The 14,292-nt window shown below is 40.4% G+C and overlaps 1 protein-coding gene and 1 pseudogene across 1 annotated transcript; both read left to right on the top strand.

Annotated features, from left to right (window-relative positions):
* Positions 1–2,657: 2,657 nt before the first annotated feature.
* LOC101621948 (interferon-induced protein with tetratricopeptide repeats 2-like) lies at positions 2,658–6,336 on the top strand. The gene is made up of 2 exons (XM_012723474.1): positions 2,658–2,662; positions 5,248–6,336. The coding sequence occupies exons 1-2, from the start codon at positions 2,658–2,660 to the stop codon at positions 6,296–6,298; spliced, it is 1,056 nt and encodes a 351-aa protein (XP_012578928.1). The 3' UTR covers positions 6,299–6,336.
* A 7,002-nt stretch (positions 6,337–13,338) lies between these two features.
* LOC101622176 overlaps positions 13,339–14,292 on the top strand; it is a 5,938-nt pseudogene continuing 4,984 nt past the window's right edge.

Raw genomic sequence — 14,292 nt, forward strand, 5'->3', positions numbered from 1 at the left:
AACATCAGAGGAACCAAAGTCCTAGAAAAAGAAACAATCAAGTTTCCCTTATGTGTTTGTAACAGAGTTCTCTCTGTCTGCGTTCTCTCTGTCTGCGTCTGTCTTCTGTTGTCATGCCTGCAGAGTGTTAAGAGTTTAAATCACACATTAGAATTTGTTTCAGGTTTAACCATTTCTGTTTCTATAAATTGATTACTTGTCTAAATGAACAACAAGTAGTTGGAAAACTTCCAGTATCTGCACTCCTCAGCAAAAAGGAAGGCTGCTCTTTGCCACTGGAACTTACCATGGCATTTATAATATTGGTTTCCCTTATACTATAGCAAACGAAATGGATGGGCATGAGCGTGGTATCCACATCATATAATGTGTCCAAGCTTCAGACAACTTGTTATATCTAGGCCGATGGGTAGACTTACCAATGCTCTGGTACAGACTGAGAGACTTTTTTATTCTGGTGTCAATGTTTTATTATATTCTAAGTGTGTAAGACATGGCATTGTTTAAACTAGGGCTTATTTTTCCAAATATGGATGACTGATATCTTAGTTGATGATAACACCCTTAAAAACATTTAGGTTTCCCAATGTAAAATTTAAAGGATTGGGGAAGTAAGTTAGTTTATTGAAGACTCTCTTAGAAGAACAAAACTTGGGCCTCCCAGATGGTGCAATAAGGTAGGACACAGCACTGCAAGCTAGCCCAGCTGCATCAGTGTGAGTTCGATCCCTAGCCCCGGAGGTGATCCACATGGTGCAGAGACCTCTGCTGACCCATCCGCTGCTCCCCTCAGCAGTGTTCTTCTGCCTGTTCTGCTCCCCACTCTGTCTCTGGTGAAGCCTCTCGCCGCACCTGCACCTCTGGCCTGTACCTAAGTTCTATATGCATAAATAAGTAAATCTTTTAAAAAGAAGAAGAAAAAGAAGAACAAACTTCTCTCCCCTGACACTATTATCTGATTTTTCAGAGGCCCTTGATTGATGGTGAAGTCTGAGCTAGAATTTATGAGAAGTTGGTTGCTATGTAGTTGGCATTTATAAAATCTGAGGTATCATAAATCAAGTTATTTACTTAACTATAAGACAAGTTTCCCTTCTGAGTTCTTTGCATAATGATTTTAGTTATTGGTGACAGTAAAAACCAAGTTATTATGTGCCAGGCATTTTCCTAACATTTTCCTATGTTAACCTATTTAATCCTCAGGATACCACCACAGGTTGGTAACAGGGAAATTCACAGAAGAGAAACTAATTCCCGATTCACAGAAGAGAAATTAAAGCACAGAGACATGAAGCCATTTACCCACAGTCACAGCTATATAAATAGACCCCGGTTTCAAATTCGGACAAACTGAGACATACAGAGCCCATGGTACTAAGATACATCCATTTAGTCAGTAGCTACGTGGAAGTTTCCTGAAGATAAGAGATGGAGAGCCAGGCAAAGTTTCTGACAGGCAAGAATTTTTTGTGCTCCAGGCAAGGTTCACCGACCCCCTCATGGGGTGGGGGGGAGAAGTTGCGCCCACTGGGGGACACTGGTAAGCTTTTCTAGGCCATGGAAGTTGCTTTGCTGTTTCTTTTTTTGAGATGATTAATCAGCAACACTTATAAGTAGGGCATCCAGGCTGAGTTGATTCCCGGAAAGCAGGCAGTTCCCAGAACTTAGGGAGGCTCCACAATGAAAACAGTAACAGTCCCAAACTCGAAGTCCCCACCCTAGACTTGCCCTGGCTGCTTCCACCTTACACTACCTTAACAAAATAATCTCTATTGAAAAAATTTTAAAATTCAATGTAATATTTGGTAAATTGCATTACAAGCCAACATCTCTACTGGTAATGTTCCATTGTACCTAGTGGTGCAAAGAGTTACAGCACAGCGCTATGAAGCTCTCAGAAGCCACCAGAGGATGAGTTCTACCCCCAGCCAGGGAACTGACCCAGATGCCATTATAGACCTCTCCTCACCCTCTTGATGCTCCCCTCAGCAGTGTGCTTCATTGATCTGCCTGTTCTGCTCCCCACTCTGTCTATGGTGAACCCTCTCACCACACCTCTGGCCTGCTGTGTCTTGTCCATAAACCCTGTCTACAACAAATGCCTTGAGGGGAAAAGGTGAAGTACAGCATATGACCCGCTCCACAGTAACATGAGAAATTAGAGACAATAAATTATATAGAAATTATAAAGCCAATCATTTAAATGTACACGTTTGTGTATCTGTTACTCTCTATGAAATCTCACTCTCCAGTTAAGACAAACAGCATCATATTTACTTGCAGTGGCTTGTAATTCTCCACAAGTCGCACATCTCCAAGGACAGGACAACATATCTCCCGTACTGACCAGGTGAATAACAAACTAGGGTAATTTCCATAACTTAAATAATTTATGTGCACCGAATTATCACAGATGACTTAACTTTCTTTGTTAAATCTTGTAGAAAACAGACTATAATTCAGTTTCATTTCTCCTCCCCTATCCTGTAAGCAACCACCCACCACCCATGGGCAGGAAGGATAGAGTCATCTATTGCACAACTCACAAACCATCTCTATAAAGCTGCTTCAACAGGAACTTAAGGCACAATAGGGCGATTCGAAGACCCACCTGCTTGGACACAGCTATCAAAACAGCCCAGAACCAGACTGCCATCATGAGGTGGGTGAGACAGAAATGCTTATTACCCGTGATTATGAATATATCTGACAAGCTGAGATTCTGGGGTACAGGCAAGTCCTGTGGCTGCCTTTCAGTATAAAGTAAATCTCCTCAATGAGTCCACCTGATTTGTGGACTCAGGTAGCAGAGATAGGGTCAAATTTAAAGAGGTTTGGTAGGTGTGGCACAAAGTGGATGGTTCTTGTTACACCCAAGGAAATTTTCCTTCATGGGCTTTGTAGCAGTTGTTCTCTAAGTGTAAGTAGGGAAGTCAGGCTTTTGCTCATAATTATCACAGCACTGATTTGTTTTCAATATATATTAGTAAAGAGGGAATTGGGAATGCAAACCATACCTACAGTGAGTGTAATTTAGCCTTGAAATATCTAATCACTTCGAGGGCGGAGTCAGAAGAAACAATTATTATACATGGGCATCTTTCCATTTTAAAACAAAGCTTAGATGTGCTTGCTGCCATGAGAGGAAGTAAGCATCTGGAAATACTGACCTTCAGTCAGGATTAGATCTATTTTCAAATACTAGTGGGAACTCTAGTTTCTGAAGGTGGGATTGTTTGCCTGCAGATGGTCGGGTGTATTTTTGGGAATGACTAGGAAGGCACCTGTGAAACTTTAGGGGTGATACAGGTGGTTGATAAGGTGGCCCTGTCTGTGATACTTAATTATTATCCATGTGTCAAAACTCAGTAATCTTTACCCTAAAACTGGGTTCATTGTATTGCGTGTGAGGGACAATTTGTAAACTTCATTTTAAAATCATACAGACTGGCTAGTTCTTCCATCAGTGTGTCAAGAAAGGAAAAGTTTTCCTCTTAGATATGATTTCCACTCTCATACTCCAGTGGTTAGACAAGCTCATACCTGAGGGGAATTCAGTCTTCGCTTTGTGACCTAACATGTGAACCTGCCTGGAGAGTATCCCATGTGTCTTCAAGAAGAATGTGTACCGTGCTGCTGTTAGATGGAGCATCTGAAAATGTCGCTTGAGTCCATCTGTTCTGGTGCACTCTTAAGTCCAGTGGTTCCTACTGGGCTTTCTGGAGGGGTGATCTATACATTGCTGAATTTATAGAAGCGAAGTCTCCTAAAATACTTTATTAATATCTAGTTCTTGCTTCAAGTCACTGAACATTAGCTTTGTACGTTTAAGAGCTCCTATCTGGAGAGCACATTAATACACAAAATACAAAACAAGTGTGTTGTGTAGCCATTGAATGCTAGTGATAATTTCCCTTAAAGTTTTATGTTTTGATTATCGCAGTAAACTTACAAATGATTAATACACCAGGTGAAAGCATTTTCAGGCAAATCTCCTGCATGTAGCTGTTTCTTGTTGCCCCATGTCAGGACTCAATTCCAAATGACAAACAAGTGTGGGCTTTCCCGTTTCTATGGCTCCTTCTAACCAGGCTCTGACTTCTGGGGGCAGAGAGAATATGATTAACTTGATCTTAGTTAATATCCCTGAAAAGAGTGTGCCATAAAGAAATGGTCTTCCAAAGGGCTGTCAGTTGCCTCCATGAACCTTACCTGCATGACTGAGAACTGACAACTGACTCAGTGATTGTGCAGGAGAAGAAAGACCACATCTCTGTGTCAGCCTCTGTCCTCCAGTCCACCCCACCTCACCTCCTGCATTTCCATGCACACAGCACATCCTGCTGCTCTGTGTATTCTGAAACAACCAATTAGAAAGATGAATTAAGGAATCAAAGAAAAGAAAAGGACCTCATTTCTTTTTTTTTTAAGATTTATTTATTTGTGCATACAGAATTGGGGTACAAACCAGAGGTGCAGGGATGGTGAGAGGATTCACCAGAGACAGAGGGGAGAAAACAGGCAGATCGATAAAGTACATTACTGAGGGGAACAGTGGGTGGGCCAGGAGAGGTCTGCCACGCCATGTTGTCACCTCCAGGGCAGGCGGGGATGGAACTCATGCAGAAGGGGCTTTAGCTTCTTAGTGCTGCGCTTTCACCTGCTGTGCCCCCAGGGGGGGCTGGGGGGAGGATTCTTAAAGGCTGATGCAGGGTCTGGGGAGGTCAAGGGGAAAAGGACCTCATTTCTATCCAGTTAAACTTAAACGTGTAGAGTAGTCAGGGCTGTCCAAAGGAAATATAAAGACAACCTAGGACCCCAGAAAGGCAAGATTTGGGGCCAGTCTGAGTCTGAAGATTCGAGAACCAAAAGGTTGAAACCAGATCTCAGGAGGAACAGACCCATGGCCCAGCTCCAGCAGTCAGGCAGAGAAGCAAACTCACGCTTCCTCTGCCCTCTGTTCTACTCAGGCCTTCAACAGGCAGGGGCAGGGGGTGGGGGGAGGGGGTTGGAGTGGAATAAGCCCATCCACCTCAGTGAAAGGGGGCTGCTTATTCAGTCTTTGGAATCCCAGCTAATCCCATCTGCCTACACTCCAACACTAAGCCCAGCCCAGAACAAATGTTTAGCTAGATATTAGATATTCCAAGGCCAAGTCAGTTTGACATTCACAATTAACCTGTAATTGCAACTTGCTGCAATGCTAGCCAAATGCACATCACAGTAACCAAGTTTTTTTCTCCACAGTGAGTCCAACAACAGTTCTCTGGAGAAAGATCTCTCACAGCTGAAATGCCATTTCACTTGGAATTTACTACTCGATGAAAACAGAATCTCAGATGACCTAGAAAATGCAGTGCATGAACAGATTAAAAATTTAAAGACTGAGTTCAAAGCCACAATGTGCAACCTGTTGGCCTACATAAAATCCTGCAGGGGCCAAAATGAGGGAGCCCTGGAATGCCTACAGCAAGCTGAAGCATTTACCCAGGAAGCCCATGATGCTCATCAAGCAGAACTCAGAAGTCTGGTCACCTTGGGAAACTACGCCTGGGTCTACTATCACATGGGAAGACTCTCAGAAGCTCAGACATATGTAGACAAGGTGAAACAAGTCTGTGAAAAGTTTTCAAGCCCTGACAGTATTGAGTGTCCTGAGCTGTATAACGAGGAAGGTTGGGCACTGTTAAAGTGTGGAGAACAAAATGAAAGGGCCATGGTGTGTTTTCAGAAGGCTCTGGAAAGGAAACCAGACAACCCAGAATTCACCACTGGACTTGCCATTGCCGTATACCGTCTGGACGAGAGTCTGCCACGTGAGAATCTCATTGATCTTCTGAAGAAAGCCATTCAGCTGGATTCTAAAAACCAGTATGTTAAAGTCCTCCTGGCTCTGAAACTCCAAAGGATGAATAAAGGAGATGAAGGAGAGAGGTTGGTGGAAGAGGCCTTGGAGAAAGCCCCACATGCAACTGATGTGATTGTCCCAGCAGCAAAGTTTTATCGAAGCAAAGGTGACCTGGACAAAGCCATTTCACTGTTGAAACAGGCTTCAACATCCATGCCTGAAAATTTCCTTCTGTACTTTTATATTGGTAGCTGCTATAGACAAAAAATTCTCAAAATAACACAAGAAAATAAGAATATGTCTCCAAATGAAAAACAGAAGTTAGTGGAACTAATAGAAGAAGGTTTGTATCATTTAAAGAGATGTGATAAGCTCAAACAAAACTACTCCAATACCCGCACCTTTACTGAGTCGCTCGAAAATATAAGAAGGGAACTTGAAAAATCATAGTGTTACATCCAAGAAAAGCTTTCACAGATGGAATTAATAAAAGTGAGCTGTGCAACATAAAGGCGTGCCATGGCTTTTCTGACATGATGCCAGATCCTAAGTGTTTCACCCTCACCTGTTGGTAAATAGTGTTGAGCCGCCTCCAACTAAACCTGACTGGCCATCACCAGAGACCACAAAACAGGGTTTCTTCTATATTCAGCTTGTCCCTGCACCCACCTGTCCTCACCCTCATGCACACACATATGCCCAAACTGACTTGAGGGGCTGCTGCCCTACACCCTCTATAGATAATGGAAAGCATAGTCTCATTTTTGAGAAACAAACAAATCTCTAACGAAGCTCACAAAGAAACAAAGACATAAAGTAAAAATAGAGTCACAAATGAAAGAGAGGTTACAATAAACATCTCAGAAATTCAGAGCATCAAAGGAGATTATGAGGCTCTGGATTTCTGAGATGTTTATTGTAAACTCACTTTACATTTGTAAAGTAGTCATTTGGAAGGCAGCAATGTTCCTTATTATGCTAGTAATTTGGATAGCCTACAAGAGATGGGTGAATTCTTAGAAATAATAGAGAACCATCGGAGACTGAATCATGAAGAAATAGAAAGCCCAAACAGACCAATTACAAAAAAGATAATTGAAAAATAATCATAAGTGTCTGAAAATACAAAAGATCATAGCAGATGATTTCACTTATGAGCCCTACAAAACTTTGAAGTTGAGGTGATACACACCTTTCTCAAAATCTCCCAAAATTTTGAGAAGTAAAGGAATATTTCCAAACATTTTTTATGGTTAACATCTGAAAATTAATCAAAGGAATTCACCACATCTATAAAATGTAAAAGAAAAATCACATGATCATACCAATGTCAAGAAAGCAGATGGTGGGATTCAACATTATCAGCATATAATAGATATAACATGCCTGAACATAACAAAGTTTTGCTATTCATCAATAGTAAACACAAAGCAAACAACTTTTTCAATGGTAAAATACTAAAAACATTTCCATTAAGTTTTGGTACCAGATAAAGCACAAGGAAAAGAATGTACACTTTGTCCACTGTACTCACCATAGTATTCAAAGTCCTGGCTAGAGAAATTAGGTACGAAAGGATATAAAAGCAACCCAAAGATGGGAGAAGTAAATCACTCATTATATGTACTGATAATAAATATAGAAGATGCTTAAGAATCCACTGAAAAATGCTTTGAAATCAGTCACTTTGCAATCAATGTGCAAAAATTACTTGCTTGTCTATATGCAAACAATTATCTAGAGTATGAAAACAAAAAACAATGCCATTTACAAGGGCATCAGAAAGGACTAAATGCCTAGAAGTAAACTTAACACAGCTATTGAAGGTCCAATACAAACTATTGATATAAGAAATGGTTAAAAGAAGCAGAAGTCACAAGGAAATGGAAAAATATTCCCTGTTCATGGAATGGGAGAATTAGTATTGTCCAAAATGTTACAAAATCTTCCCCAAAGCAATATGCAGTTTCAATGCATTCTTTATCAAAGTTTCAATAGCATTCCTCAAAGACATAGAAACAACATTACTGAAAGTCAAATGGAACCAAAAAAGACACAAAAAGCGGCAAAAAGGAAACATGGTGAGATCATCACCCTTCAAGACAGGATGGTACTGCAACAAGCACACGGTTGCACAGGCCAGTGGAGTAAGTCTGAGAGCCCAGAAATACACTTACACATGTAATGACAGTTAACCTATTGCAAAAGAGCAAGAGGACACATCAGAGAAAGGAAGTCTTCTCAACAAATGGTGGGGTGGGGGAACTGATCGTCACAAGCAAAAGAATGGAACAAGACCACTCTCTCACACCATTACTCACATATGCAACCTTCCTATTGTCCTGTCTTTGGGAAGGGAAAGTAAACAACTAGACCATATAGAATTAAAAAGCTTCCAATGAAAGAGCAAATCCAAATAACATTGATCAAATGAAAAGGCAACCTACTGCATGGGAGGATATACTTGCAAATCACACGTTCCACAGGCCACAGGCGTTAATATTCAAAATCCTTTAGAATGCATGCACTAGCAAGAAAACAAGCAGCTGGCTAACTTCCGGGTAGAGGGTCTGAGTAGAGATTGCTGCAACAGACACAGGAAAGGATGTTTAAGTTTAACAGACTCCTCTTAGCAAAGTGTAAGGCAAAATAACAGTGGGAAATCATGTGACACTTGTGAGAATGGCTACTATCAGAAGCATTAAAAAGCAACTAACTTTGGCTCAGTGTACAAAGAAGGAAACTCTCAAACACACTTGGTGGAAGAGGGAATTTGTGTAGCAATTATGGAAAATAGCCTGGAGAGTCCTCAAAAGTTGAAGGTACAAATTCCCTAGGATCCAGTCATCTCGCTGGGCATTTAGACAAGGAATTCAGAACACTGATTCAGAGATAGCACTCCCAGGCCTGCTGCAGTGTATTTTCAGCAATCAATCAAAGCTACTGAGCAGGCAATCAGAGTATGTATCCCAGCAACCTCAGGCATCTCACCCCCTCCCCTGTTAACCTGCAGAAATCCTTGTCCCTGGGATATTGGAGGTTTCTTGTTGCCACTTACGAAGAAGTACAATAATGTAATTGAATTGACCTTTTTCTTCTGTTTACTTGATTGATGCCAGAATTATTTTTATTGTAGTAACAATGGTTTATAAAAGTATATGATTCAGGTATACACATATATTCCTGACCAGGAATACAGCCCAGGAGGATGGTTCATATGTTATTGAAACTATCTGGGTTGCATATGTGACTGAACAGAACTAAAGCCTCTATAAAAACATTGTTTTGCTAGTGTTTGCTGCTGAAAACTACCCATCTGTGGACACCAAACAATGCCTCGTGAGTACCTCCCCTTGTTCATTAAAAGTGCTATCTGCCAATCAGAGTAGCCTGTTTTTTCATTTTCTCTTAATTTTTAATGGCTTTTTTTTAAGGACATTCATTTAGATAGAAGAACTGAGTAAAGTTCAGGTGTTGGGGTGAGAGGGCATGAGAGAATTTACCAGAGACAGAGTGGGGAACTGAGCAGATAGATTGACTGAAATGCACTGCTGAGGGGAACAAGGAGCCAGACAGGAGAGGTCACTGCGCCGTGTGGGTCAGCTCCCTGCCTGGAGATCCAACTCAGGCCACAGCTGAGATAGCGCTGAAACTTAACCCCCAGACCACCACAGAGGTCCCCTGCATCTCACTTTGGTATCTCTCTTATCTCTGCATATGAAAACTGATTTCAGGTTATACTCAGGATACATCTTGGGTTGTACTCCCAAGTTCCTATTGGCTTAAGATTGGATAAAGAAGTTGTAGCATATATAGGAATATTACATAACCATTAAAAAAGATGAAGTTCTGCCATTTGCAAGCCAGAGGATATGATACTCAGTGAAGTAAGTCAGAAGACCATAAAGACTCTATGATTTCACTCCAATGTGTAAGATAGGAAATGTGCAAGCAAAAAGCAACACGGTTTTTCAGAGCAAAATAGTGTTTCAATAATGGGGAAGATGGACAAAGTGGGCAAAGGGCCAAGTGTTATGAAGGATGAAAAACAGACTTTTAGCAGACAACATAGCAGTGTATCTACGTATTTATTTATAATGTGTACACCTGAGTCATATACTTTTATAAACCATTGTTACTTCAATAAAAAATAATTTCGGCATTCAATCAAATAAACAGGAGAAAGAAAAAGGTCAATTTGATTACATGATTGCAGAGACTGTACTGACATGAGTACAGTGAGGCTACGTATCCTGAGCTAAAGTATGGGGCAGATCCTGAGTTTTCGGGGGGTGGGTGGAGGGCAGGGGCTCACGTGATGAGGACAGGAGACTTATACACAGTCGCCCAGGTGCTCTGGGATTGGATATTGGCCCTGGCATCTAGACAGAGCTCTCCAGTGGACAGGTTGTTTCTGGCAGTCATTATATTTCATTGAAGGTAATAGTCTCACTTTGTATTTCTTTTAGTTTTCACCATTAAGTATTATACTGGCCATTTATTTATGACATATATTCCCTTTGTTGAGTCCTTCTATTCTATCTTGTTTAAAGATTTTATCAGAAACAGGTGCTGAGTTTTATCAAATGCTTTCTGTGCAAATGCTGATATTTAACATGCATTTTAACTTTACTTATGCTGTATCAAAATAATAAGATTTATAGTCATTGTTTAATAGATAAACAACAATAATATCAGAAATAGTATTTTATAATACATAAAAAATTTGTATATTAACCCATCCTTGCATCCCTAGGGTAAATCTCTATTTATTATGGTGTGTAATCCATATGCAGTTAGCCAATTTTGTCTTGTCTTTTAGTTTAGTTTTTTTTTTTTTTTAAATCAGCAAACTACAGAAATGACACTCAGATTGCTGAAGAGACATGTTGTCATCTAGAGAGCCTGAACCATGAGCTTGGGCAATGATTGCCTTCATCCTGGGTTGAATCCCCTGGGAAAGGTCTGATGTGTTCTGTGTTTGGGAAGAAAGGTACATGGTGACCATTTAGACTGAATAGGAAACTGTCATAGAATAGCCTAGTAATAGCTCCATTTCCAGAGTTGAAGTTGTCCCTGGAGAGGGGCCTCTAATCTGTATCTGCATCACACAGACATGCACCTTTTCCCTTGACAGTTAGCCTGTGGGGGTCACAGAGTCACAGGATACATGGAGCCTGTGTCCATGAATCACTGGGCAGAGGGTCATAGCCAGCTGTCTAGGAGCACCAGCTTAGACACTTACATGGGCAAGAAATAAATTATTTCATCGTGTGGTTTATATTTTTTGAGTTTCTTCACTACAGCAGCTAATGTGAACTAATTCCTTTCTTAGAGACATATTTCCAAATATCTGTTTTTCCCAAACCTGAAATATTTGGGTCTGATTTACACTCTTCTGCCACTTACCAGCACATGCACCCCTTTGTACAGAATACCTAGTTCCACTTTCTCTCAGTAACTTCCCAGTTCTGTCCTTCACCAGACCGTTGATTCCTTTTACCTGATTTACTCATCCCTCCCTTCTCCCTTCCATGCTAGTAACCAGTAATTTGACCTTATGATTTAAAACTTGACGTGTTATATTCATCCATTTTTGAGGTTTCTAGATGCCACATATAAGTGATAATTACAGTACTAATCTTTCTGCCTCTCATGTTTCTCACCAAGAAACCCTCTAATTCATCTATATATTGCTGTAAATGAAAGATTTCACTGTTATTTAGATCAGTATTACTTCATTGTGTATGTATGTGCTGTATCTTCCTTATCAACTTTTTCAAACCTGTCACAGTCAGAAACAAAAGCAAGGACTTGAGACTGAGCAATATAGAAAACAGACAGCTGACCCCAGCTCTGGAAAGTTCTCCCAGCTGCAGGTCATGTTGGTTTGGGGACAGGCAGAGTTACAGGGATTAACACACATCAAGCATGGTGCTGTGTGAGGGTTTTTTCATGGGGAGAACTCCTTGCTGTCAGCTCATCGGGACTTTAGGACACTTCAACAAGAGAAAGTTCTAGTTTATAATATGGGCTTGCTCAAGTTCATTTCCCTCGAGAACTCTGCTAGTTTCACTTTCCAGTCTTAGCTTCTCTTTCCAGTCTTAGCTTCTCTTTCTTCAAGTCAAGTGCAGAAAAAACAGTATCACTCAGAATACAAAATGTTTAGAATAGTTTCTGAGCACGATGATTAATTTATACCATTAAAAAAATTTAAGTTAGAAAACTCAAGATTTTAGTAACTCGAATACACAGGCAATATAGTGAAACATTTGAGGCAGTGAATGATTTTTTTTTTAAGTTTTATTTATTTAGGCCTAAGAACTAGAATGCAAGCCAGAGGGGCAAGAGTGGTGAGAGGATTCACCAGAGGCAGAGTGAGAATCAGAACAGGTAGACTGGTGAAGTAGGTAGACTGCTGAGGGGAGCAGCCGGTGGGTCAGTAGAGGTCTGCCACACCATGTGGATGGATAGAACTCGGCACTGAAACAGTTGTGGCTTGTTTGCAGTGCTGGGCTTTAACCCCTTATACCACCAGGGAGGGCCCGAGGCAGTCCACTGAACAACAGTCTCTCCTCATGTACTCACCAAGTGAATAACAAAATAGGGGAATTTCCATCATTTAAATAAGAATGAATTATCATAGTTGACTTGATCTTCTTTGTTAAATCTTGTAGAAAACAGACTGGAATTCAGTTTCATTTCTCCTCCTCTATCCTGTAAGCAACCACCCACCACCCACAGGCAGGGGGATAGAGTCATCTATTGCAGAACCCACAAACCTTCTCTACAAAGCTGCTTCAACAGGAACTTAAGGCACAGTAGGACGATCAGAAAATCCACCTGCTTGGACACAGCTATCAAAACAGCCCGGAACCAGACTGCCATCATGAGGTGGCTGAGAGAAATGCTTACTACCAGTGACTATGAATGTATGTGACAAGCTGAGCTTCTGGGATGCAGGCAAGATCCTGCAGTTGCCTTTCAGTATAAACTAAATTTCCTCAATGAAGGGAATTTTCTATTGTACTATTTCACTATAAACAGGATCCCTAAGCTTCCTGATTTGTGCACTCAGGGAGCTGGAAACAGGATCAGATTTAAAGAGGTTTGGTAGGCGTGGCACAAAGTGGATGGTTCATGTTACACATGAATTCCCCTTCATGGGCTTTGTAACAGTTGTTCTCTAAGTGTAAGTAGTGAAGCCAGGCTTTTGCTTATAATTATCACAGCATAGATTTGTTTTCATTATATATTAGTAAAGAGGGAATTGGGAATGCAAACCATACCTACAGTGAGTATGATTTAGCCTGTGAAATATCTATCTATCTATACATATACATATACATATATATATATATATATATATATATATATATATATATCTCCTGTGAAATATTTAATCATTTCCAAGTGGGGAGTCGGAAGAAACAATTATTATATATGGGTATCTTTCCATGTTAAAGCAAAGCTTAGATGTGCTTGCTGCCATGAGAGAAAGTGAGCAGCTGCAAACATTGACCTTCAATCATGAGGACCAGGTCTATTTTCAAGTACTAGTGGGATCTCTAGTTTCTGAAGGTGGAATTGTTTGCCTGTGGATGTCGGGTGTATATTTGGAAATGACTAGAAAGGTATGTGGGTAACTTTAGGGCTGGTGATACTGAACTACTATCCATGTGTCAAAACTCAGTAATTTGTACCCTTAAACTGGGTGCTTTTTATTGCATATAAAGGACAATTTGTGAACTGTATTTTAACAATCATACAGACCAGCTAGAGTTCTTCCATCAGCATGTCAGGAAAAGATAGTTTCTTCTTAGAATTAATTTCCACTCTCACATTCCAGTGGCTAGACAAGATCACATAGGATGATACTTCAGTCTTCATTTTGTGACCTAACATATTCTCCTGGAGAGTATCACAAGTGTCTTCAAGAAGAATGTGTACAATGCTGCTGTTAGAGCATCTGAAAATGTTGCTTGAGTCCATCTGCTCTATTGTACTCTTAAGTGCAGTAGTTCCTACTGGGCTTTCTGGCTGGATGACCTATACATTATGGAATTTATAGAAATGAAATTTCCTAATAATACTTTATTACTATCTAGTTCTTCAGGTAACTGAACATTGGCTTTATATAATTCAGTATTCCTGTCTTAGGAGCATAGTAATACACAAAGCAAAATAAGAAGTAAATGTGCTGTGTAGCCATCAAATGCTAGTGATCATTTTCTCTTAAAGTTTTGTGTTTTGACTATTGAACTACACTTGAAAATGATTAATACACCAGGTGAAAGCATTTTCATGCTAATTTCTGGCTATGTTTCTTGTTGCCCCATATCAGGACTAAATTCCAAATGACAAACAAGTGTGGGCTTTCCCGTTTCTATGGCTCCTTCTAACCAGGCTCTGACTTCTGGGGGCAGAGAGAATATGATTAACTT

This window comes from Condylura cristata, unplaced genomic scaffold (genome assembly GCF_000260355.1).
Source record: "Condylura cristata isolate star-nosed mole 26May11 unplaced genomic scaffold, ConCri1.0 scaffold00011, whole genome shotgun sequence".
Classification (NCBI taxonomy): Eukaryota; Metazoa; Chordata; class Mammalia; order Eulipotyphla; family Talpidae; genus Condylura; species Condylura cristata.